At 40.9% G+C, this 26,709-nt stretch overlaps 4 protein-coding genes across 4 annotated transcripts in view; 3 read left to right on the top strand and 1 right to left on the bottom strand.

The window, feature by feature from the left end:
* synpra (synaptoporin a) overlaps nt 1-12,607 on the top strand; it is a 30,157-nt gene extending 17,550 nt beyond the window's left edge. The window contains exons 3-6 of the mRNA XM_085456072.1: nt 9,880-10,004; nt 10,148-10,346; nt 10,558-10,749; nt 11,011-12,607. Of these exons, the coding sequence (XP_085312198.1) occupies nt 9,880-10,004; nt 10,148-10,346; nt 10,558-10,749; nt 11,011-11,262 (768 nt within the window). The 3' untranslated portion in view covers nt 11,263-12,607. The remainder of the gene's footprint in view (nt 1-9,879; nt 10,005-10,147; nt 10,347-10,557; nt 10,750-11,010) is intronic.
* Nucleotides 12,608-13,854: 1,247 nt separating this feature from the next.
* Nucleotides 13,855-16,365, top strand: LOC146709118 (uncharacterized). The gene is made up of 3 exons (XM_085456071.1): nt 13,855-14,082; nt 14,164-14,490; nt 14,898-16,365. Exons 1-3 carry the CDS (start codon nt 13,899-13,901, stop codon nt 15,731-15,733), a joined length of 1,347 nt encoding a protein of 448 aa, XP_085312197.1. The 5' UTR covers nt 13,855-13,898; the 3' UTR covers nt 15,734-16,365.
* Nucleotides 16,366-19,845: 3,480 nt separating this feature from the next.
* On the top strand, nt 19,846-22,213 carry LOC146709117 (uncharacterized). The gene is made up of 3 exons (XM_085456068.1): nt 19,846-20,548; nt 20,865-21,000; nt 21,283-22,213. The coding sequence occupies exons 1-3, from the start codon at nt 19,953-19,955 to the stop codon at nt 22,033-22,035; spliced, it is 1,485 nt and encodes a 494-aa protein (XP_085312194.1). The 5' UTR covers nt 19,846-19,952; the 3' UTR covers nt 22,036-22,213.
* A 79-nt stretch (nt 22,214-22,292) lies between these two features.
* Nucleotides 22,293-24,637, bottom strand: LOC146709116 (uncharacterized). The gene is made up of 4 exons (XM_085456067.1): nt 24,621-24,637; nt 24,048-24,242; nt 23,883-23,959; nt 22,293-23,626 (listed from the first exon to the last, which is right to left on the bottom strand). The coding sequence occupies exons 2-4, from the start codon at nt 24,171-24,173 to the stop codon at nt 22,651-22,653; spliced, it is 1,179 nt and encodes a 392-aa protein (XP_085312193.1). The 5' UTR covers nt 24,174-24,242; nt 24,621-24,637; the 3' UTR covers nt 22,293-22,650.
* Nucleotides 24,638-26,709: the final 2,072 nt, after the last annotated feature.

Here is a 26,709-nt window from a genome sequence, read left to right as displayed (position 1 = left end):
TCATTTTCCTTTTGATTACTGATGCCGCAACAGTATAAGCTTGTGTCTAAATGACTCACAGTGCACTTACAGTGGGGCAAAAAAGTATTTAGTCAGCCACCGATTGTGCAAGTTCCCCCACCTAAAATGATGACAGAGGTCAGTAATTTGCACCAGAGGTACACTTCAACTGTGAGAGACAGAATGTGAAAAAAAAATCCATGAATCCACATGGTAGGATTTGTAAGGAATTTATTCGTAAATCAGGGTGGAAAATAAGTATTTGGTCAATAACAAAAATACAACTCAATACTTTGTAACATAACCTTTGTTGGCAATAACAGAGGTCAAACGTTTACTATAGGTCTTTACCAGGTTTGCACACACAGTAGCTGGTATTTTGGCCCATTCCTCCATGCAGATCTTCTCGAGAGCAGTGATGTTTTGGGGCTGTCGCCGAGCAACACGGACTTTCAACTCCCGCCACAGATTTTCTATGGGGTTGAGGTCTGGAGACTGGCTAGGCCACTCCAGGACTTTCAAATGCTTCTTACGGAGCCACTCCTTTGTTGCCCGGGCGGTGTGTTTTGGATCATTGTCATGTTGGAAGACCCAGCCTCGTTTCATCTTCAAAGTTCTCACTGATGGAAGGAGGTTTTGGCTCAAAATCTCACGATACATGGCCCCATTCATTCTGTCCTTAACACGGATCAGTCGTCCTGTCCCCTTGGCAGAAAAACAGCCCCATAGCATGATGTTTCCACCCCCATGCTTCACAGTAGGTATGGTGTTCTTGGGATGCAACTCAGTATTCTTCTTCCTCCAAACACGACGAGTTGAGTTTATACCAAAAAGTTCTACTTTGGTTTCATCTGACCACATGACATTCTCCCAATCCTCTGCTGTATCATCCATGTGCTCTCTGGCAAACTTCAGAGGGGCCTGGACATGCACTGGCTTCAGCAGCGGAACACGTCTGGCACTGCGGGATTTGTTTTATCAGGCTTATATTATATTATAGTATTTTTTTTAATGAGTGTACGTGATGTGTTGGTTGTATGTTTGTTGTTTGTTTTGACATACTGCGAATCAATTTCCCATCAGGGACAATAAAGTTACCATTGACCATTGACCATTGATTGATTCCCTGCCGTTGTAGTGTGTTCCTGATGGTGACCTTTGTTACTTTGGTCCCAGCTCTCTGCAGGTCATTCACCAGGTCCCCCCGTGTGGTTCTGGGATCTTTGCTCACCGTTCTCATGATCATTTTGACCCCACGGGATGAGATCTTGCGTGGAGCCCCAGATCGAGGGAGATTATCAGTGGTCTTGTATGTCTTCCATTTTCTGATGATTGCTCCCACAGTTGATTTTTTCACACCAAGCTGCTTGCCTATTGTAGATTCACTCTTCCCAGTCTGGTGCAGGTCTACAATACTTTTCCTGGTGTCCTTCGAAAGCTCTTTGGTCTTGGCCATGGTGGAGTTTGGAGTCTGACTGTTTGAGGCTGTGGACAGGTGTCTTTTATACAGATGATGAGTTCAAACAGGTGCCATTCATACAGGTAACGAGTGGGGGACAGAAAAGCTTCTTACAGAAGACGTTACAGGTCTGTGAGAGCCAGAGATTTTCCTTGTTTGAGGTGACCAAATACTTATTTTCCACCCTAATTTACGAATAAATTCTTTACAAATCCTACCATGTGGATTCATGGATTTTTTTTTCACATTCTGTCTCTCACAGTTGAAGTGTACCTCTGGTGCAAATTACTGACCTCTGTCATCATTTTAAGTGGGGGAACTTGCACAATCGGTGGCTGACTAAATACTTTTTTGCCCCACTGTATGTCACTCAAAGGTTCTTGTGTTGAAGAATACCTAAACTTAAGTAGATGCTGAAATAGACCCCAAAACGGGTTTCCAGGAACTGTAGCCGTCCCCAGTTTTGCTGTGCAGAACCACAGGAAGGACTTCCTCCAAGGACTATGAAAAAAGTTCTTCTTAAGAAAAAGAAGGTCAAGTCTCGCTGTATCAGTTTATGATCAGTAAATGTGTTTATTCATGACTTATAAGTAAATATAACTCCACCTGTAACTGCATTCTGGTGTATAAACAGAAAATTAATGTTGAAAAATGCAAAAAGAAGAAAATGATACTAAAAATCTTGTTGTTTTTTTTAAAGCATTATGACACAAAAATTTAGCCTATCAAATGGTCTCAGTGCTACTCAGTTTTGTTACTTCAGTTTCTACTGGTAGAAAATGATAAATAGCTGCTTATAAACTACAAACCAAATGAAAGAAATGAAGCTTATGGCTACATTATAAATTTGAACAATAACACAGCAGAAGCAGTGAATGAAGGGTGGGGGTGTAAATGAAATGTAAAATAAAATTCATACAACTTTTCTAGTACTTATAAAGTTAGGGGGACCCAGAAATACTAAAAAAATGACATCAATTAAAACATTTTGACACCTTCATTTAATGTCTACAGTTTCATTTGCAAATATCTGCTGAATTTTAGCGGCTCATCTGGGACGCACTCACTGATTTCTCATTGCATGACCCATAAATCTTTTCTTTGCAAGATGACATATATGGGGATTAAATTGACCCCTGGTTTAGACAACATAATGAAAGTAAATATTTCCCCAGTGATTCAAAACATCCGTTCGCTGTTGCAGAATTGGGTTAAAATAAATCTGTCCCTTTTGGGCAGAATTAATTTGGTGAAGATGATTATTGCCCCTAAACTTCAGTACTTTCTTCACATGTTACCGATAGCAGTCCCACATAATTTGCTAAAGCTTTATAATACATGTGTAGAGGGTTTTGTGTGGGCAGGTAAAAAGCCATTGTTCAATCGGTCTAAATTATATGCTGCTAAAGAGAGTGGTGGGTTGGCATTGTCTAAGATGGTCTGGTATCATTATGCTTTCTCCCTCTCTCAGTTAGTTAAGATACATAATTCCTCTACTGATAAGCCATCATGGGTTGGGATTGAGGAAAGTCTTGTGGCCCCTTCGTCTTTAGAGGCCTTCCTTACTCAGAAGGGAAGGCCAGTACCGTTTAAAGATCCAGTACTGTCTTTCATGCAAGAGACCTGGCTTAGAGCTCACCAATATACCAACAGCAGCCCTTATCTCACCGCTAGAGCCTCTATTTGGTATAATAAGAAAGTATTAATAGGTAAGAAACCGGTCTGGTGGGAGGCCTGGGCTAGGACAGGTATTAATCAGATGGGGGACCTATTTGGGCAGACTGGCATGAAATCGTTTGCAGAAATCAGACGAGAATTCAATTTGGATCCAAGGGAAATTTGGAGGTTTTTTCAAATAAGACATTGTATTAAAGCCATTTTGAAAAATAATCTAGACCCTCCATCTAGTGTTCAGAAGATGTTTGCAACCCCTGACAATAACAGAATCAGGGCATCTAAATTTTATGGGAGCTTCAGAGAGGCACACGCTCCCAGTTTGGGGGGACTGAGGCGGTGTTGGGAGAAAGATCTGGGTATCCAGATCTCAGAGGACAGTTGGAAGATGCTGATCTCATCATGGTATGTTTGCTCACCTGAAACACAGTCTCAACTTATCCAGTACAAGTTGCTTCACAGAAACTATTGGACACCCAGTAAATTAGTCAGGTTGAAGCTCGCAGATAAGGACATCTGTTGGAAATGTCAGCAGGAAGTCGGGACTCTAGTTCATATGTTGTATACATGTCGGAAAAATGATTATTTGTGGGATGGGATCATCAACTTGGTGAATGATATTTTTAAACTTAATCTTTCTAAATCTCCAGCTATATGCGTCCTGGGCCTACTACCTGACGATAACATTCTCTCAAAAAAACAGAGATTGTGGATGCGTCTGGCTTTTATAACTGGTTGCAGGGTAATTCTTAGGCATTGGAAGTCATCCAGCCCCGGTTCTTTCAAGGAATGGACCGAACAAATGTCTAGGATGGCATCATATGAACGGGTTATGTATAGAATGAAGGGAAGAGAAGATATTTTTGAGCAGGTCTGGGGTCCCTTTTTGCGGTACATTGACAATGTCTCTTAGACATTATGATAAATGGTCTCTTAGAGGGATATTTCATGTGTCATTGGTATTTTGGTTGTTGTCTTTTTTTTTTTTTTTTTTTTTGCACCAGGGGGTTTTACCCTTATTCGTTTTTGTTTTTGCTGATGTTTTCCAGGAGGCGGTGTATCATTTTGTTTCTCCTGGGTTTTATTTATTTTATTTATTTATTTATTTATGTAATTTTTTTTTTTTTTTTTTGTTTGTTAGTGTGTTGTTTGTTTGCTTGTCTTAGTTTGTTTGTTTGTTTAGAAATGGACAGAGAATTGACAGTATGATTATTGCAGTTGTATATTTATTTATTAATGTTTCTGTCCATCCAAAAATATTAATAAAAAAAAAAAAAAAAAAAAAGATGACATATATGTGCTTAGCCCCTGTTCCCTTCACGAACATGAAAGCATCCATTCAGTGTGGCATAGTCCAGCTCAGTGATCTGATAGTGCCCTCCAGAGGCTGACATTCTTTCAGACAAGCAGAGATGCTGCAAAACCTCCACAGCTGCTGGCAAGCTGCATGTCCAGCTGCCTGTAATATGGGAGAGGGGAGGCTAATGCTAACCAGGCGTCAGGTCTGATTATGGTGATTATGGTTGTGAGAACTCTTGAGGCTATGAGAGCTTTATATGGACAACTGGGCTAGGGGAGGAAAGATGTTAAGGGCAGGGGAAGTGTGTGACTATGATTATGTGCTCGCTGCACGTTCATGTTTGGTGACTTTAATGAGCAGCTTGTTTTCACTTCATGTGTGTTTTATGCATTTGGACTTATTCACAATGGAAGCGGTGTCGTGTCAGCAACCTTTTTTAATCCCCAGCCATGAAAGCCCCAGGCACATAGAGCAGAACCACTGAGGTACTGTAGTAAGTGGAATTTGACACAATTCAATTCAATTCAATTTTTTTTATAAAGCGCCAAATCACAACTACAGTTGCCTCAAGGCGCTTTATATTGTAAGGTAGACCCTACAATAATACATAAAGAGAAAAACCCAACAATCATATGACCCCCTATGAGCAAGCACTTTGGTGACAGTGGGAAGGAAAAACTCCCTTTTAACAGGAAGAAACTTCCAGCAGAACCAGGCTCAGGGAGGGGCGGGGCCATCTGCTGCGACCAGTTGGGGTGAGAGAAGGAAAACAGGATAGAGGACATGCTGTGGAAGAGAGACAGAGATTAATAAACAAGTATGATTCGATGCAGAGAGGTCTATTGACACATAGTGAGTGAAAAAGGTGACTGGAAAGGAGACGCCGGACATAGAAGAGGGGCCTGAAAACTGAATGTTCTCCCTCCAATTCTACTTTTAAATACTCTAGGAACAACAAGTAAGCCTGCAGTGTGAGAGCAAAGTGCTCTAATGATATGATACCTTATATGGTACTATAAGGTCATTAAGATAAGATGGGGCCTGATTATTCAAGACCTTGTATGTAAGGAGCAGGATTTTGAATTCAATTCTGGATTTAACAGGAAGCCAATGAAGGGAAGCCAATACAGGAGAAATATGCTCTCTCTTGCTAGTCCCTGTCAGTACTCTTGCTGCAGCATTTTGGATTAACTGAAGGCTTTTCAGGGAGTTTTTAGGACTTCCTGATAATAATGAATTGCAGTTGTCCGGCCTGGAAGTAATAAATGCATGAACTAATTTTTCAGCGTCACTCTGAGACAGGATATTTCTCATTTTAGAGATGTTGCGCAAATGGAAGAAAGCAGTCTTACATATTTGTTTAATATGTGCGTTGAAGGACATGTCCTGGTCAAAAATGACTCCAAGGTTCCTCACAGCGTTACTGGAGGCCAAGGTAATGCCATCCAGAGTAAGAATCTGGTTAGATACCATATTTCTAAGATTTTCAGGGCCGAGTACAATAACCTCAGTTTGATCTGTGCTAAGGAGCAGAAAGTTAGAATGTCTTTAAGACATTCCTGCAGTTTAACTAATTGGTGTGTGTTATCTGGCTTCATAGATACAGTGGGGCAAAAAAGTATTTAGTCAGCCACCGATTGTGCCCCTGTTTGAACTCATCATCTGTATAAAAGACACCTGTCCACAGCCTCAAACAGTCAGACTCCAAACTCCGCCATGGCCAAGACAAAAGAGCTTTCGAAGGACACCAGGAAAAGTATTGTAGACCCGCACCAGACTGGGAAGAGTGAATCTACAATAGGCAAGCAGCTTGGTGTGAAAAAATCAACTGTGGGAGCAATCATCAGAAAATGGAAGACATACAAGACCAATGATAATCTCCCTCGATCTGGGGCTCCACGCAAGATCTCATCCCGTGGGGTCAAAATGATCATGAGAACGGTGAGCAAAGATCCCAGAACCACACGGGGGGACCTGGTGAATGACCTGCAGAGAGCTGGGACCAAAGTAACAAAGGTCACCATCAGTAACACACTAAAACGGCAGGGAATCAAATCCCGCAGTGCCAGACGTGTTTCGCTGCTGAAGCCAGTGCATGTCCAGGCCCGTCTGAAGTTTGCCAGAGAGCACATGGATGATACAGCAGAGGATTGGGAGAATGTCATGTGGTCAGATGAAACCAAAGTAGAACTTTTTGGTATAAACTCAACTCGTCGTGTTTGGAGGACGAAGAATACTGAGTTGCATCCCAAGAACACCATACCTACTGTGAAGCATGGGGGTGGAAACATCATGCTATGGGGCTGTTTTTCTGCCAAGGGGACAGGACGACTGATCCGTGTTAAGGACAGAATGAATGGGGCCATGTATCGTGAGATTTTGAGCCAAAACCTCCTTCCATCAGTGAGAACTTTGAAGATGAAACGAGGCTGGGTCTTCCAACATGACAATGATCCAAAACACACCGCCCGGGCAACAAAGGAGTGGATCCGTAAGAAGCATTTGAAAGTCCTGGAGTGGCCTAGCCAGTCTCCAGACCTCAACCCCATAGAAAATCTGTGGCGGGAGTTGAAAGTCCGTGTTGCTCAGCAACAGCCCCAAAAGATCACTGCTCTCGAGAAGATCTGCATGGAGGAATGGGCCAAAATACCAGCTACTGTGTGTGCAAACCTGGTAAAGACCTATAGTAAACGTTTGACCTCTGTTATTGCCAACAAAGGTTATGTTACAAAGTATTGAGTTGTATTTTTGTTATTGACCAAATACTTATTTTCCACCCTGATTTACGAATAAATTCTTTACAAATCCTACCATGTGAATTCATGGATTTTTTTTTCACATTCTGTCTCTCACAGTTGAAGTGTACCTCTGGTGCAAATTACTGACCTCTGTCATCATTTTAGGTGGGGAAACTTGCACAATCGGTGGCTGACTAAATACTTTTTTGCCCCACTGTAGATAGACCTGGGTGTCATCTGCATAGCAGTGAAAATGTGTACAATGTCTTCTGATGATTCTGCCTAAGGGAAGCATGTATAATGTAAACAGAATTGGTCCTAGCACTGAACCCTGTGCAACTCCATAATTAACCTCAGTGTATGAAGAGGACTCTCCATTTACATGAACAAATTGGAGTCTATTAGATAGATATGATGCAAACCACTGCAGTGCAGTACCTGTAATACCTACAGCATGTTCTAATCGCTCTAATAGGATATTATGGTCAACAGTATCGAATGCTGCACTGAGGTCTAGCAGGACAAGCACAGAGAAGAGTCCACTGTCAGAGGCCATAAAAAGATCATTTGTAACCTTCACTAAAGCTGTTTCTGTGCTGTGATGAGCTCTGAAACCTGACTGAAACTCTTCAGGAGTATTTAGTGAAAGAAACTTGTAAGAAAGACTAGCCCCTCAAATATTCAAGATGATAAACTGTAGTATTATCCATCCATTTATTCATTTCTTTAGCCTTTTATTGATCTCATTGTACGCAAGGGACTTGAGCTGGTCCCAGCTGACATAGTGCGAGAGTTTGCCAGTTCTATGGCTTCCTAAAAATATCAGTATGACTTGTGGTTTAACATTTTCATAGTAAATTTTTTTGTCAAGTACCACATTTGCTTCTTGTTAATTCTGTATCCTTTCGAGAGGGCCATTCCTTATAAAATTGTCCCTTCCTTGTACAAAAGTTCGACATTTTGGAATATTGTTTTCCACCATCATCTAGAGAAAAGTGGAGGAAACTTACATACTTTATTTTTGCTATAATGACTTATAACTCACAAATACTTTTTCTGCACAGAAATATAACTTTAGGTTTAGATTAGGTTTAGCGAAACATCTGAGTTTAGATTTAAAGAGAAAACTTGTTATAAGTCTGATTTTTTTTTCCTCTCTATGCATGTTTTGTGACTATATATGTATAACTATATATGTATCACTCTGTCACAATTTTCTTGTGTTTCTCAGGGCCTAATGCCATTCAACACCTGTTCCTGTCATGCTGTTAACACAAGTGTCCAGCCAACTACAGATTTTTTCTTGCGTCTTATGGCACAGGCATGTGCTGAGGAAGGCAACTTCTGTCCTGTTGTGTTCAGATCATCCTCTCTTTAACGATTTTCAACTGCTTCCATCAGGTCGTCGTTATAAAATGACTGCAGTGAAGACAAAGCGACACAAATTGTCGTTTGTACCTAGTGCTATTATCTTAATTAACAACACTAAATTGTAAGTGTTGTTGCCATTGCACATTGCACTTTTTGCGATGGAATATCTAGGTTGTTTTATCAGGCTTATATTATATTATAGTATTTTTTTAATGAGTGTATGTGATGTGTTGGTTGTATGTTTGTTGTTTGTTTTGACATACTGCGAATCAATTTCCCATCAGGGACAATAAAGTTACCATTGACCATTGACCATTGACTACCACTAAAAGATCAAAGGGCTGCCAGCACAATTATGCAATTAATCTGTTTGCTAGACAGGACACCTGAAGAACAAAAGAAAATGTTATATATGACTCATATATACATATCCATAAGACAAAGTCATTTGCACTGATCAACTACTTTTCTGTTTTTGAGGGACACATTTCACACACAATAGCATTTCACTATAAAGGATATTCAAATGCTTCCCAAACCATCTTTGAGTGGATTTTCCTTTGTCCACTTGTTTGAATGCATGTAGTTTTTTTTTTTTTTTTGTTGTTTTTTTCCCCCCAGTGGAATTAAAGTTAATTTAGATAATGCTTCTTCTAACCCTGATTCCCCAGATAGGTATCTGCAGGCATTATGAGATAGTGGTGAGATTATAAAATATGTCTAAACAGACAGCAGACCATAAAGTGATGATACAGTCTCTGGTACTTAAATGGTGTTCTGCTGCCCCCAAATGGCAAACAAATTAAAAATAAAATCCTAACAAATCTGCAATGTGGCTTTTCCCCAGCCATGATTTCAATTACTGCTAATCAGTGTTAACCTGTGTAAAGTTTAGCTGGACTTGAGTCACACAATAGCCTGCAAAGTAAAAACAACAGTAGTGTGGAGTGAGGGAATGCAGCAGATGAGTCAAACTGAGTCTCCTTCACATTGGAACTTTCTTCTATGTAAAACTGTAACTTTAAGTTTTTGGTAAATGATTGTTATCGAGCTGAGAAGGAAAAAGTAAACGTTACCCAACCGTCCATCCATTTTCTACTGCTTGGGGGGTTGGGCCGTGGTGGCAGCACCCTGAGTGGAGCCCAGAACTCCCTCTCCTCAGCCACTTCCTCCAGCTCATCCGGGTGAGCCTGCTCATCTGCCCAACCCTGTACTGAGGCCTTTGTTAATGTGTTTGAAGAAAACTGATTGTTCTCTTCTCAGAGTGTCCACTTTATATTACTTGTAGTATCTTTTTTGGATGAGCATGTGATGCTTTTTTCTTTGTGTTTCTGCAGCTCTTTTCCATCTTCGCATTTGCAACATGTGGCGGTTATACTGGGCAGCTGCAGGTTAGCGTGGACTGCATGGAGAAGGCCAGCAGCAACCTCAGCATTGGCATTGACTTTGGTTATCCTTTCAGGTGATTGGCCTTCATGTGTCTGACAGCCTGCTGACATTTTGGGATCTAAGAGCTTTATATGAAATGTATGAACTGCTGACAGTGAAAGTTAATTGTTCATTGCTTTTGTACTTGACCCGTGCATGCGTGCGTGTGTGCACCAGGTTGCACCAGGTGTCCTTTGAAGCACCCATGTGTGAAGCCATGAGGAGGGAGCGTGTTTTCCTGACCGGAGACTATTCATCCTCTGCTGAGTTCTTTGTCACCATTGCAGTCTTCGCCTTCCTTTATTCCCTCACGGCTGCCATTATCTACATCTTCTTTTTAAACAAGTACCACGAAAACAGCCGAGCACCACTCATTGTGAGTACAGTCGATGAAACACTTTCTCAGTCCTTATTAGGTAGTTTATCAAGAGTACGTTATGCACATAGTCTGACCCTCTATTCTTCCAGGTTGACGTCTTCCATTGACTCACAAACTAACTATTCACTCATTTAAAGTAAGCATTTAAAGTAATGCTATAGTTTTATTGCTGAATTCTCATGGACATGATCGCTCTCGTTTCTTCCAGGATTTTGTAGTGACAGTAGTGTTCTCCTTCTTGTGGCTGGTCAGTTCCTCCGCTTGGGCCAAGGCCCTGTCCGATGTCAAAGTGGCCACCGATCCAGATGAGGTGCAGCTCCTCATCTCTGCCTGCAAAGACCAGACCAACAAATGTGGATCTTTGCATGGACCTCGCTGGTCTGGACTCAACACCTCAGTGGTAGGTACAAAAGATGTGGAAATGCATGAAAAGATCAACTAGAAAAGCTCAGTTTTCTGAACATGTTTAAACTGATGTGTGGAACCTGAAATAGCTGAACAGTGTGAACGACTGATGTTATGGTAGTGTATGGGAGATGTAACCAGTGAAAAAGGCAGAAATTGTGGTTCAAGCTGAATGAATATGTGGGGGCAGTTATGCCAAGATTATTTGAATGTTTTGATGTTTATTGTAAATTTGTTTCTTTCACTGTCTCTTCAGGTTTTTGGGTTTCTCAACTTTGTTCTATGGGCTGGAAACATCTGGTTTGTCTTCAAGGAGACCGGCTGGCACAAGGGTGCTTCAAGATTTGCAGCCGGGGCGTCTGAGAAGCAGGGTGGCACATTTAGCCAGCAGTCATACAACCAGGGAAGTTTTGACCAGTCAGGGAGCTACAACACCCAGGGCAATATGGGTCAGCCATCTGAGTATAGCCAGGTGGGAGGGCCCACTTCCTACCCAAGTCAAATGTAATTGTCTCTTTTCATTTTGCAAGTAGCACCTCAGCGTCTTTAAGCAGGGCAATCAGGCGTGATAGAAGAAGACGGAAGTGAAGTTTGTCTGTGCAGAATGCAAAACGGTGGTCATAAAACCAATGTCGGTGTGTCCAAGTACACTCATTGTAGATACAAGTGTTGTTGGGTAAAGTTATTAGATATAGTCTTTTACTCCTTCTCTTTCAGAGGTGTTGTTTGCTGAATGCTGTATTTCTTGTAGTCTGAAACACATTAGTAACAGTTTCTCTCTCTCTCTGTGCTCAGTAATTGACATACAATGTTTTGATTGGATGTCTTTTCCAAAGTGGTTTGCATTCTGTCGTGGAAGGAAAAAGTACTCCGTGTTTGTATACTCCAAAGTTTCCAAGTGCATGATGTTTTATGTGTTCTAATACGCTTTCTGTGAAACAAAGGGGGGTGGGGGAGACATGCATTTTATCTCTGAAAGTTTACACCCTGACTGATTACTAGACGTTCATCAGTTAAGTATTACTACAAGTGTAATTTCTTTTTAATCTAATAAGAAATATATTTTGATAATGGGAATTCACATATCAATTCAGAATAAATTCAGTGATTTGTCTGTGACACAAACGCATTCCAGCTTCATTCTAACACTGGCTACTGACGATGTCAAAAAGTCTTCAAAAACTAAGGCAATAACTTCATAACTTCATTCTGCAAAACATACAGGGAATGTGCAAGAAAACCAAATTGTATATGCAACCATTGCAGCATGTAGTTTCTGTTCCTTTCATTTTCATTTCTTCTGCACAGGCAGCATCACATTGGCATTTTATTTGTAAAGAGGGAGTTTGTCTCCCCTTATTGTTTGCAAGTGGCTGCTCCTGCTACAAATGCCTGGGACTGCTTCCTATGCCATCGTCAGACTGATGAGTAATTCCATATCCAAGTTCCACCTCTCTAAAGCATGACCAGAGCATCCACACACACTAATAAAGCCCAGCAAAAAAGCTATAGTGACAACAGAAGACTAGTGAATATTAGATTCATCTGTATATAACGGCTACTGAGCTTTAGTTTACTTTAAAAATCACAGTTCCTTTCTGCACCACAGAGGTGTGACTGTGTGTATGGTAAAGTCAAAATCAAAGGATAATGCGTGGTTGCTGTTTGTTTACATTAATGAGACTTGTGCAACCCTGTTCTTTGAACTTCTAAGCATGTGGCTTGCATCAGTGTAATAAAGTAGACTGAACATCCATGCACTGTATAATAATCTGGCATCCTTGATGACTGTGTACAGGTCAGGAATTCAGGAATTCATCCTAATAAAAATGTATAAATTTGTCCATAAACGACTTCTTCATCTGTTCTGATATCTTGATTTGATCTGTAACCTCTGACCCTTTTCCTTGATTTCCCAAGAACAAAGCAAGGACACACGGCTGTCTTTCTGTTTGATATAAGAAACGCAAACTGAGACACAAATGTATGTGGTGTCTCTGCGTGTAGGTTTTGGAGTGTAACAGTTCATCTTTTACCGTACCTTATTCACTTTCTGAACTACACTATAGAAAATAAAGCAAAGAGCAATAAACACATACATGGATTTCATCATACCACTCTGAAATTCCTAGAAATTGATTTCTGAATGTTTTTGGTGTCTTCATAATGTTTACTTAAAAAAATGTGTATTTAAATAGTTTAATGTACATCCATCCATCTTCATCCGCTTTATCCGGGGCCGGGTCGCGGGGGCAGCAGCCTAAGCAAAGAGGCCCAGACCTCCCTCTCCCCAGCTACCTCCTCCAGCTTATCCGGGGGAATACCAAGGCGTTCCCAGGCCAGCCGAGAGATATAATCTCTCCAGCGTGTCCTTGGTCTGCCCCGGGGCCTCCTCCCGGTGGGACATGCCTGGAACACCTCACCCAGGAGGCGCCCAGGGGGCATCCTTGTCAGATGGACTGTACAGTTTTATGTACAGTAATAGTAATAACAGTAATGTGTCCTCATGATTTAGTGTGTTTTCCTTTGTAGCACTCAGTGGCCTAAAGTCCAAATCTTAAAATCCAAATGAATACAGAATTATAACATCATAGTCTATGTCTCAGGAATTTGCGCATCAATAATAAAAATGAATTGTCTCAACAGTATTTTGAAATGTAAGCCTGTGCATTTTTAAAGGTCTCTCTCTCTAAAAGGTCACTCACTCCCCTCCAAATGATGCAGGAGTTTCCACTAAGACCAGGAATATATTAAAATGAAAATTAAAACCACAGTAGTTTGTTTGAACTCTTGCTTTTCTTCATAAGTTATACTCCTAATTCAAGATTTGCAGTGTTTGTTTTCTTATTTGTGTGTCTAATATAGTCTGTGTCATCTAAAAACACACTTTACTTTGCTTTTTCTTCCCAATAAGTAATTTTAATTACATGTAAAAAAAAAAAACGGGGCTTTTGCAGTTATCTGCGCTAACATGGCTACAAGTCAGGTGTGACTTGCTTTTCCACTGCGAGCATGTGGTGCAGAAAACATCGCGTGTGACCAGCAGAGGGAGATATCCCAACAGCTTAACGCTTGTCGCTGACACCGACGAGGAAGCCAATATCTGGAGCTGATCAGTGAAACCTCCACCGGATCAGACCAGACATGGGCACACTGCACCACCTAAACGCGCTCATCACCGAGCGGCTCACCGCGGCGGCGGTGGAGATTTTCGGGGCTGTGGAGAAAACCTTAATAGACTACCAGGGAGAGATCAGCCGATCCAAGCAGGAGATAAATCAGCTGCGATCACTGCTCTCCTGGCCTGAAGTCAGGCTACACAGATCAGGTGTGTAAATGTAATACTCATTACTTTATGTTAAAGGCTGCAGCTGTTTCACCTCTAGACTTTTGTCGTACCATTCAGCAGATCATCTTTTGAGTGCCCGCAGTAATGAAGAGGCTCCTCCTGAGGGCTCACATGTGAGCCCAAAGCCCCAGAGCATCCTGCACATTAAAGAGGAGCATGATCAAAGGGATGCTCAGCAAGGAGCCTCCTGTAGGCAGCAGAGTGATGCCACAGTGTCACCTGAGGTTGTGACAAGAGGAGATCACGAGGATCCACCCTTGCACCTATACACTGTATTAACTGTTGAGCAGGCAGCAGCTATCAAAGCTGAGCCACACGGAGATGAGTGTTTAACATCTACCTGCGGAATAAACGCGGAGTCAGAAGTTCAACAACTTAACCCAGAAGGTGAGGAGAGGACTGAGTAAAAGCACATCCAGCAAAAGCTGGCATCAGTTATTTTGTTCTTATATCAGTCCGAGCGCTGGAATGAGAAAAATAGTGTGTTTTTCATTGCATGAGCTGGAGATGCTTCCCATAATGAGCAGGTTTGTTTACATTCATGAGCTAATACCTGTCTGAGTGACCAAATCTCAAGTGTATCACTGCAGTAAACGACAGATTTCCTTTACATTCATGTTGTGTTTCAATGTTAAACAGAAAGGTGAAAGGAAATGTCAAACGCAGCCGTCTCTCATGTTCAAATATACTGATAACCATGGTACTAATTAGATATAAATAATTAAAAATGATGGCAATTTATTATTAATATTTTAATATAATATTTTATAATAATAATATAATATTTTTTTTAGATCCACTGGAGATCACTTATTCTAAGAATCATGGGACTCAACAAGACCAGAGCCAGTATCAGCACCGCTACAACCGTCATACATCTAAGATCATAAAAGTGCAGGCGTTTACATCATCTAAACCTCAGGAAGAGGCGGACTGTGACTGTACACTACCTCATCAGCCACTAGATGATTATAATGAGGCTCCTTCTCTAACCCTGAGCCCCAAATGCAGTCTGAGCAACAATGCATTTACTACAGAAAACAGGACAGATGTTGAAGGCTGTACACTGTCTGGAGAGTCTCAGTCTGTCCACTCTGTAGAGCCAGAGCAGCTTGTTGGTCAGAGTGAGCATACTAAAAACATAGAGGGTGTGGGGATTAAGCTGCTCAAACCATCGGGAACAAGACAACAGAAAAGACAAATCTCCGAGTTGAACTCCAAGGACGGAGACAGTATGGAAGAAGATGGAAATCATTTCATAAGGGAGAGAAGGCACACATGCCCCATTTGTGCTAAGCGTTTTAAAGAGTCGAGTCATTTGAAAGATCACGTGAGGATCCACACAGGAGAGAAGCCTTACCGCTGTAAGGAATGCGGCGTGAACTTCAGGCAGAGCGGAGCCCTGACGTTACACATGAGAATCCACACAGGAGAGCGACCGTACCAGTGCACAGAGTGCGGCAGGCGCTTCAATCGTAAAGGTGACATGGAGACTCACAGGGTGACGCACACAGGGGAGAGGCCTCATTCGTGCTTGTTTTGTGGGAAAACCTTTCAAAGGAAGAGCCAATTAAACACACATCTGAAGATCCATGAAGAGGACAGAACCGATTACACTCACCCACTGTGACTGTTCACAGGAGACAGAAGTGACATGTCTAAAACCCTTTATTTTTAATTGCAACTGATGTTACAACTGTAGGACTCAAGGAAGCATGCTAGGATAAAATCATTCCATTTGCAGTCCACAGTTCTCATCATCAGTGACTTCAACACTTTCACCAATGCAAATCCCTCTCCTAACAACACGTTATTTCTCTGTGTAAAACCAGGTTCTTGCCGAGCCTAGAACCATATATCTTCATTTCATTAGAGACTAACAATATTATTAAACTGTGTCTTATCATTATCATTGTAACATTAGATGTGAGTCATATAACAATCTCTATAAGTAATATGTGCAACTTTTACGCCACAAACTGAAAGAGCTCGTGTGAGCAGATGTCTCTGAGTATCAGTGCTAATGCAAACCAGAAATTCTTTAGTGAAGACAAATTTAATAAAGAAAGCTGCTGTAACGCAAACTGTAGAGTTAAAGGAGATGAACACAATGTCTCAGTTTTAATAGGTAGTTGTCAAAACAAAACTAGCATATACATCAAAGGGCAAGACAATAAAAAATGAATTCATTCAGCTGACAAACATTTTCTACTAGACAATTTTTGTGTCTCCAAAGTAAATAAATTGTCGTTTTTTTGAATATTTTCATTGTGTCTGTTTTTTAAATGAAAACATAAGCATTACATGACAACAGGGGTCTCGAACTCCAGTCTCTGAAACCATGTGTGCCTGTTGCAACACACCTGAATATAATTAGTAGGTCATTAGCAAGAGTATAGAACTTGACTGCATGCTGAGGTGGCAATTCAGCCATTTGATTCATATTGCAGCAGCTCATGAGTGAATGAACATGGTGCAATAAAGTACTGTTGGAAGTACATTTTTCCAAAAACGTACATTTACTTAAATTTGCTTGAGTACTGTTAGCGGTTGCCACTTTAGCATGTGTAGCATTGTGTAGGTGTCAAAGAAGAGGAATCTGTTGAGAAATTCATGTCAACTATCACAGATGTTTTTTATTATATTTTTAATAAGACGCTATTACACTCCTTGAAAGTTGTTAAATGTGAACAGACTTTTCCTTTATTTTTTGTGGAATACTACAGCAGATATAGATGAAACTTGGCTCAGAGGGACAGTAGGTGGCCCAGAGGAGGAATGTGTTGAAAGTTTGATGTCAACTATCAAGTATGATTTTTAATTAATTTTTGAATATGATGCAACCAGGCTGTCCCAATGCAATGTGTGCGCGCGTGTAAGTGTCCTCGGGTCTGCGATCGGTAAAGAAGGAGAAAAGGCGCTGCCGTAAAGGCTAGTGTAGAAGCGCAAGAAATGTTATGCGGCGGCTAAGAGGCGGCTGAACTTTGGAAGTCGTTGGTGTAGAGTTTTCAAAGTACTTGTAGAAAAAGCTCCTGGAAGCGCTCACATGTGAAAGTCACATTCGATTGTTGGCTTCTGCTTTTATACCTGCCGCTCAACACGTCATCCTCATCACCTTGACTCCCAGTGTCACCCAAGCAAAGTGGAGTGATAAACACGTCGGCTTTATTTATTCAGAATAAGTTTCCCGTAAAAATTATTTCCCATTTAGTTTCACAGTTTCGATTCAAACGTTTTTTTTTTTAAAAAAAAACGTAGTGTTGTAATATTTTATATATATATATATATTTGTATTTTTAATCATTAATTCATCACTTTATAAACAAGAAGTATCAATAACTGAAAATCGTAACGAAAACTCATCACGTTAATTAAGTCTGATTATTTCTTTCGTTAAAACGAATTGCGTTAGTCGATCACTTTTTAAAAAATATTTAAAGAAAATATCATCTTCATGCAGAAAACGAATAAAAAATGAATATATACAATAAAGTTGCCGTACTGTAAAATATTGTCGCAGCATTTAACTGCGCCTTTGATAAAGATGTTTCGCCCTTTTCCCGTTGTAGTTCAGAGTGAAATTTAGCTGCATGTGTTACAAACGCTTGTGTATAGTGATTTATGCGCAACTTTTGAGGACTCTGACCACACCTTAAACTATTTTACAAACGCGAATTTCAAACTTCGCGGTCCTAGCCTGTTTGGTGCCACTCCCTCTGGAGGGTGGTTAGGGTGGTGTCTGAGAGGCAGATGTTGTCCAAGATAAGGACAATCATGGATAATACCCCCCACCCACTCCATGACCTACTGGCTAGCCACAGGAGCACGTTCAGTGAGAGACTGAGATTACCAAAAAGCACCACTGAACAACACAGGAAATCTGTGGCTTGTGGCCATCTCCCTGGACAACTCCTCCATCTAATGCACTGTAAATATTGCAATAGTTACACCCGTTTTACGCACGCTCTACTCTGTAATATTCTTGTCAATTTTCTTGATATTTATTTATAATCGCCTCTGTTAATCCTTGATATTTATAACTGAGTGATCTGTATTAGTGCTATTTCTTAAATGTGTAAAATCTGTAACATAATGTATTGTTTGGAGTTTAGTCTGTTACTGTTACTATTTTTACAATTTCGTCTTGGAGCAACTGTAACTCACATAATTTCCTTAGGGATTAATACAGTATTCTGATTCTGATTGTTTCAGGATGACCTGCCATTATCCAATGACACGTCCGCTTACCTGTATCTTTTTCTTGTTTCTCCTCCTCTTGTTTTCTCCTTTTTCTAAACTGAGCACCTGATGGCTTTGAACTTTTCTTGTCCATCTTGCATTGGTTTTAATTTTGCACTCCAGTATGAACACCCATCCCCCAACCCAAGGATCACCACAAGATAACCTAATAGACCTACACCTTAGTTCACAGATATGCTTTGTCTAGGGTTTATTTCTGGGATTTCAAACAAACCAGGATTCAAATCATGAATACATAATGGGCTTGGATTTACAGCGTTATGAATGAAATGTGCTCTATTTGGCAGCAGCCGGCCCCCCTGCCCTGTCGACAGGTTGTGTGCGAGACTTTAAATCATCAAACTGTAAATTATAAATTTTAAATTGTTATTGATCCCTTTACCCCGAGTCCTAAAGTCTATATTTATTTTCTTACTCTTCTTATATTTATTGTTTGTTTTCTTGCACTGCTGTAACTGGAGCCTCGTCGTCTCGTCTCTCTATATACTGGACTGTATGTAGCGGAGATGACAATAAAGTTTACTTTGACTTCAGCAAGCAGTCGCAACGAGGGCTCTCGCGCTCACTTTTCGCGTAGAATTTCGAAAAAACATCGGTGCAAATTATGAGTCTGTATCATAATGTTTGGTGTTTTCGTGTTTGTTGTTTTGTTTTTATTTTGTTTTATTTTGCGAGCTGGTTATTAGATGCTGCTCCAGCCAGCCAGTGAATCCCCCGCCGCCCCGCCCTCTCCTCCCTGTGCCGCAAGCAGCAGGCACACCTCGCAAACGGAGGGCGCCCTTACTAAATGGGCGATAGAAAACCAATTGGTTTCTATTGGTTTGCCATCCCTAAATTGCGCTGGCAGGATGTCGGGGCAGCATAAGTATGAGCACCTTTTTTGGCGATGCCCATGATGCCGCCCTGGGCAACCGTGTAAAAACCGCTACTGGTTACGATTTTACAATAACCTGTAAAGGTTAGTATTTAAACTAAATAAGCTGCTGCGTTTATTGAAAATTTCTCTCAGCAAACGTTGTAAAGTAAAATGAAAGCCAAATAAAACGGGCAAATTAAAGCAACTGTACAGCGTCTTTTATCCAGTATAGCATCATAAAATCAGACAGATGTGACATTAACCAAAAACACCTAAATGTACCAGAATAACGGGAATAACTGATTCGATTAAATTGCCTGTATTTTTATAGCGCTGTACTTAATCCTTATGGTATGGAGGACCACAAGAGCCACGCATCGAAATAAAGAATTCTGTGCTTAAATAATGAATTGTAGAATAAATTCTGCATTTGTAAATTCATTTTTGACTTCCAATTTAATAAACTGCATTTCAAAATCCTTTTTCCATTTGCACTTTAATAAACTGCATTTCAAAAACCTTTTTCCATTTGCACTTTAATAAACTGCATTTCAAAATCCATTTCTCTTTCCTGTTCCCTCCGGGATTAGCTGCTGGATTAGCTGCTGGATTACCTTTTCAATAGACTACTTGCACTAGGGCATGTGACGTATTTCCGTTTCCAAATAGTACCGCTTGTGCGTTTCCGGTACGTTTGCTTATCTATCGGTAGCTATGCTAATGTCGCTTCAGAATGAGTATAAAAAGGAAAGTATTTAAAACAGAACATTTTCAAAAACAGGAGAAGAAATACTCCGAGCATTGCTGTGTCCCACTTTGTTCAGCTTCAGCCAAATTTAACGGCATACTAAGTTTTCATGCCTTTCCGACCCATTCCGACTTGAGAAGACAATGGCTGTTAAACATACGCCGGGATCATTTCACGATTACCTCTCACACCAGGGTCTGCCGCAGACACTTTGCCAGTGATCAACTCATAGAGCCAACAACCCTCGATGGTCGAAGGAGGCTTATTAAAGGTGCTGTACCAACACTTTTTGAGTGGAATGGCTATAAAGTTGAACCACCGCGGCGTAGTGTTTGGGAGAGAACGGAGCGACGCCCTGAACTAGTTCCTCCTGACGATCAAGAAGAGCACAGTCTTACAAGAGATCATGACTACTGCTCAGTCCCTGAGCCGTCTGCATTGGACATATCTGCATCAGCTGCAGAAGACCTGTCCAAAGACGTGGAGACTCTGAGGAAGGAAATACAGGAGTTACGTGTCCAGCGAGAATTTGGGTTACAGCGTTTTGCTGGCTCCGACAGTGACATCCGATTCTACACCAGGTACACCTAAGTTCTATTCAAGCTAACTGTTTAAAATATACCAAGGTCACCATCAGTTAAATTTCGAAAGTTTTTCCAGTCTTAATGAAAACAAAATAGATATTTACTTTTTCTCTGCTGATTGTATGTTTTATGTAGATGCTTTAGTATTTAAACGATATCCTAATGCTACAGGTAAAATACAACACCAAATACTCTTAATCAGACTATATTATACAGCATACCATTAGCATATTTGTCACAGTTCACATTATTTTTATGTCAGTGTGTAATGTTAATTAATGATTGACATGATGTATGTCTCTCTCGTGAATAGATTTCCAAGCTATGATCATTTGATGGCATTCTGGGTTTTGATTGAGCCTTGCATCTATAAAATGATCCGGGTTTCAAGAGCCAAGTCAGCTGCCAATCGGAACGAAGAAGTGTTGACACCTGCACGCACATCAACAGTAGGTTATGGGTTTGTTGGTAGTTAGAACTAGAGGTGTAATGTTATTGTATTTATGTACAATAACATTACTTTATGTACAGTAGCATACATACACAGGTGTATGTATGCTAGACTCAGTATCCTTTACATACATACACCTGTGCACTACAGCACCTCATTGTTTACCCCATGGTACAGTATGGTATGCCTAACCATTACAAAACATTTAGCCAAGAAAAGAATAATTTTACTAGTTCATAGCTTAAGGAGTAACATTTTCCCTTTTGTTTTCACCTTCCAGAGGCAGCTGCTACAGCCAATTGATGAGTTTTTTCTTTTCCTGGTTTTCCTGTCAGTTGGTTTGAAGGAGAGGGACCTGGCACACCGATTTAACATACACCAGTCCACAGTGAGCCGCATTATTGCAACATGGACAAATTTTCTTGCCACTGCACTGGGGTCTCAGTGCATCTGGCTTACACGTGAAGAAGTGCAAGCTTACCTCCCTGAGGAATTCAAAGATTTCTCAGACACCCAGATGATCCTTGACTGTACAGAGCTGAGGTGTCAGACACCATCCTCACCACTTCTCCAAAGTGAAATGTACTCTTCGTACAAATCCCACTGTACGATGAAAGCCCTGGTTGGCATAGCTCCACATGGTCCAGTGACATTCATCTCTAATCTGTATGCTGGTTCGGTTAGTGACAAGGAACTATTCAAACAATCAGGCATTGCTGAGAAGTTGACTGAAGACATGGCAGTGATGGTAGATAAGGGCTTCCTAATCACTGATTGTTGTAAATGCAAAGTGTACTGCCCACCTTTTCTATCTAAGCAGAAGCAGATGCCAGCATACCAGGTTAAGGAGACGCAGGCCATAGCCAGACTCAGGGTACATGTGGAGCGAGTCATTAGGAGGATCAAACAGAACAAACTTTTTGATAGCATCATTACCATGTCACATGTTTATAATATCAACCAACTGTTTGCAGTGGCATGTATGCTGTCAAATTACCAGAACACAGCATTAGTTAAAAAATGGGTTAAGTGAGACAAGATGGATTTTTCCCAAGACACCAGTGCCAGTACAAGTAACTTATGGAAAATGACCTGCAGCTGAGGCCACTACAGTTGCATTTCTTCCTTCTCAGCTGACAATACTTGATTACAGAACTGGTACTTGAGTGCTGATAGTTGAGTTTCAGTTATTGATAATTCAAATTCATTGCATATGTTTAATGTTAATAATACTGTTTAATTATATTACTATATTACTATTCAGATTCAACAAAACTATTTATCAAAATTATAAAGTAAATCACTAAATCGTTTTAAAATCATAAGTGACATTGAGCTTTTGGAACATCAAAAATACCATTTGTCATTTTCTACAGTTCAGTTGTGTTATTGTCTAAATGTATATCAGTATGCTAGGCATGGAGTTTTAAATACTTACCATGTAAATAAGTTCTGCACAAATTCAACGTTTTAATGTGTGTTTTTAAAAATTAAATTGATGCCATTGCTTAAATAACTGTTTATTGATGTCACATAAAAGTAACATGTAACAACAAAAGAATTCATGAAATATATTGAAAATAAAACATCAGTTATTTTGTTCCAGCCAGCCTGAAGGATCTGTTTTTCTTTTTGCTGTTTTCACTGTTCATTTTTTCAAACACAGGTATCTTGGCATATATATGTAAAAAAAGAAATAGTCTGCCTTTTCTCTGATTGCATTGTGCACATCTATATCCATGTATATTCTTTGCACTAGGTAGTCCTCTTGTGCCCACACAACAAAGTCACACCACTGCATCCCACTGATGAGCAGTTGTCCTTGCACTTGCCAGTAATATGCGTGGCTCTTTTTTAGTTTAGGGGTACCACATTCCATCTGCACATATTTGCAGTCAATAAAGTTTTGTACATTGGGACATTTGAATTCGACGAAGCCAAACTGGGGGTATTCATTGGGGTCAAAAACAACACCATCAGGAGATGCAGCAAGCCAGGGGGCAATGGGGTGAATGACCAGACCACAGGGTGAGTAGTTAACATTCATTAGCCTACTATACTCTGCTGCTATTGCAGGCTCCATCTCAGTTCCTCTCCTCATGTCTGCTGTCTGCCTTGTTCCCTTCAATATACGCTCTGCTAGTGACTCGGCCGAGCTCTGGCCTCTGACGTGACACACCTCCCGAAACCTAGAGGCAGTCACTCTGGGCCTGCGGAGCTGATGCCACTCAGACGAAGAGCTTTGCTCACGTGTAGCTTCCTCTATTTTGTGAGCCATTTCCAGAGTTACAGACAAGCTTTTCAGATGCAGAAGCTCTTCTTCTGAGCACACAAACACACAATCTGATGGCAAGATGTCATACCCCTCCAGAGGCAAGTGCGGTGTTGGTGGTGCATCGCGGTGTAGTGTGATGTACCGGGTTGTCAAAACCGGCTGCTGATATGACAGAACACTGCCCTCCTGCACCAGCCCAAAGGCACTTTCCACAAGGGGCTTGTCAGGTCTCATGTTCATTGTGGTCACAAGTGGCCTGTCCTCAATATTAAATTTTGCATATGCCTCCGTTATTCTGAACAAGCAGGGATCTGGTAACGGACCCACCATGCCTCTGTAGAAGCCACTCCTAAAGAAAACATCAATGACAATAATGTAAGGAAGAAGGTTGTTATACTGAACAACAACTAAACTAAAAACTAAAAGGTGTAAAACAGTGGTGCATAAGTTAGAGACTGGGATGTATATGTACATGACTGAGTTAGCCGTCTTCAGAAAGTGTAATGTTGTATGTAAATTAATACCTATTCTGACACATGTATGTATGAAAAAAATAGCAACATACATTTGTAACACGTGAAACCAAATTTTACAAATGTAATTACCGTACTCCAGTCTGGGCCATCCTATTTGGTACCGGCTTAGTGAAGATCATGGAGTTGATGGGTCCTGGCCTCACACCCTAACAGAAGACACATTTACTATGGATGGTGTTGCTGTTCATATGTAAACATGGACTAATTCAAAAACTTTAACCTCATTTAAATTACCACTGTCCGTGGCTTGTGCCATTGCTGTTCAGATTCCGTGCAGCTATGCACAGGGGGGACAACCGGCACTCTGAGTTGTGAGTAGTGTGCTGTTTGGAAGAGCAATGCCACTGTGTGATTGCACATAACAGCGCCTGCCACACAGGAGCACTGGCTATGTGTCAGTATCACCGGCGATGAATCCAGAAGCTTAATCTAAGAAGAAAGAACGAAAATTAAAAATGTAACATCTTCATGGAAGAGCCGAACAGGAACATAGTTCAGTGTTATGGTTACGCACCCTCCTGAATGCTTAGTGTTTCCTTCTCTCCCTATTAAAACAACTTAACCATCCTTGATAACTGTAATAACGTAGATTGTGTATATTTGCAGTATTAACTTGTTGTCAAATGTTTCTGATCACCCAAACACACGTTGATTTAACTATCTGACTAGTCAAATTAGGAGTGATAAAGCAGGGAGACAAGGAAAACATTCAAGTTGATGGGCCTTTAGGAATGAACTTAACTAATGCTTAAATGAACTGAACCCCACTGAACGGGGATTAACAACTTTACACAGCTTCCTGCCTACACTTAGTCTGTGTGGTGCCTCACTCAGGACTACATAGAACGCGGAAGTGTTAGTGCAAGTAGTCCAATGGACAACTTCCTTGCGGCTATTCAAATTAGCCACACCATGGGATGTAAGGAGCTCTCTGATTGGTTGGACAGATACATGCTGCCTGCCTGGATTTTTCTAGCTCATAGCTTCGCCCTGCTAAGAAGCATGTGTGCTTGTACAAAGGCCGTTCAGCCTCAGGATGTACACTCGGCTCGACACGGATATGTGAAGAATGAAGGGACCCTGCAGCGCAACGGAGAGCCCAACCTCTGACTGAGTGCCTGTTTTCGCAGTCTGACCACCTGTTGAAGGTAACGTGCTAACATGGCTAACGCTAGCATCACCTTTTGTGGCCCCGTTATTTTAAGGTCGCAGCTGTACGAGCTAGCTACGTGTTTTGTGAACTGCTGTGCTCTTCACAAATAAAGCTGGAAGCAGCTAAGACTATTAGAACCAGCACTGAGCCCTGTTACATTTATACAGTGTTAGAGCAATGGCTGCAGCCTACAGCCTTTAAACTAGAGATTAAAATGCTGACAGTAAACTCGTCAGTCCAGATGTTACCACATTACTCTATGGTACTTAGAGTTAAAACAACTGAGACAGGCTGATTAAAATAACAGCTGTCAGTTCTCTCATTCCTTATATCAAGACTGGAGACCACACTACTGATTTCAGTTCATTTAATATTTGAGTCCACAGATTCATTCTCAACTGGACATAAACAATGATCAAAGGTTGTATATATGATGAATTCATCAAATCCCAGCCTCTAACACAGTGCGCTGAATCTTAGCTTTGAATGTCCAGTATATTCTAATCAATGCAATTTAAGCATTCACTGAACCTACAGTATCTACACCTGTGTGGCAAAGACACAGATAATGAAATTTAATTATTAATACAATTAGGGCTGGGCGATATGGCCTAAAATCCATATCTTGATATAATTTGAAGCATGTGCGTAACGATAAATATCGCGATATATTCTTTTTTCTGTATAACGTAGTTTCCACACTATAAGGCACACTTAAAATCCTTTAATTTTCTCAAAAATCGAGTGTGCCTTATGTATGAATTCTGGTTGTGCTTACTGACCTCGAACTGATTTTGGCGAGCAGAAATCTGCTAAAAATGTTTTGATTGATTGTCAGAGCATTACGGCTGCCGTAGTGAGAAGCTTCGCAGAGTAATCTGGGTCCAAAACTCCATCCCTTTCAGGTCCCAAAGTCAAACGAACACTGAGAGTTAAAAACGATCTAAATTCTTTAATCTTTAATAAAATCATCAGTGTTGCTGCTTTAGCAGGTGTAACAATCAAGTTTAACATCCATGCATCCATGAAAACAGAAGTTATTAAATTTAACGGAGTTAGAAGTTAACAGGAAGTTAGCTCGCTAGTTTCCACCTAAACAAGACATACCATGTTCTGACTGAGAGATTTTTGAAACTAAGTAAAACTTACAGCTCTGCTGTCACTTCCAACATAAATGAAGACAGGAAACTAAACAGCAGTGGCGTTTGCAGGGTTACTGAAGTTGGACTACCTGGTATATAATGTTGTGCTACGTGATTGCTAGCGACACAGCTATGTTAGCATAACATTAGCACAGTGAAGCTGGAGGATGAACGCCAACTTTTTTTCCACTCGATAAAAGTTAACGTGAGGGATTCTGGTGGTTAGAGACAAATGCAATCGCATAGCAGGATGCTATACACGGGCCAAACTTCAGTCAGGAGAACAACTGAGATTATTCATCCACAATACAAGGTTAGTTATTAATATACTGCAACAACATGGGAATAGAACAGCTGCGAAAGAATTCAACATTAATGAATCGCTACCTTATCATGGTGGAGGGGTTTGTGTGTCCCAGGGATCCCAGGGGCTATGTTGTCTGGGGGCTTTTGCCCCCTGGTAGGGTCTCCCATGGCAAATTGGTCCTGGGTGAGGGACCAGACAAAGAGCGATTCAGAAGACCCTTATGAAAAGAACATCGAGGGAACAGTTTACCCTGCCCAGGATAGGGTTACCGGGGCCCCGCCCTGGAGCCAGGCC

The sequence above is a fragment of the Copadichromis virginalis genome, linkage group LG5, assembly GCF_057382275.1.
Source record: "Copadichromis virginalis isolate Kocher_CV1m ecotype Utaka linkage group LG5, C_Virginalis_male_GT1.1, whole genome shotgun sequence".
Lineage (NCBI taxonomy): Eukaryota > Metazoa > Chordata > Actinopteri > Cichliformes > Cichlidae > Copadichromis > Copadichromis virginalis.
This window is presented reverse-complemented; position numbering and strand designations above follow the sequence as displayed.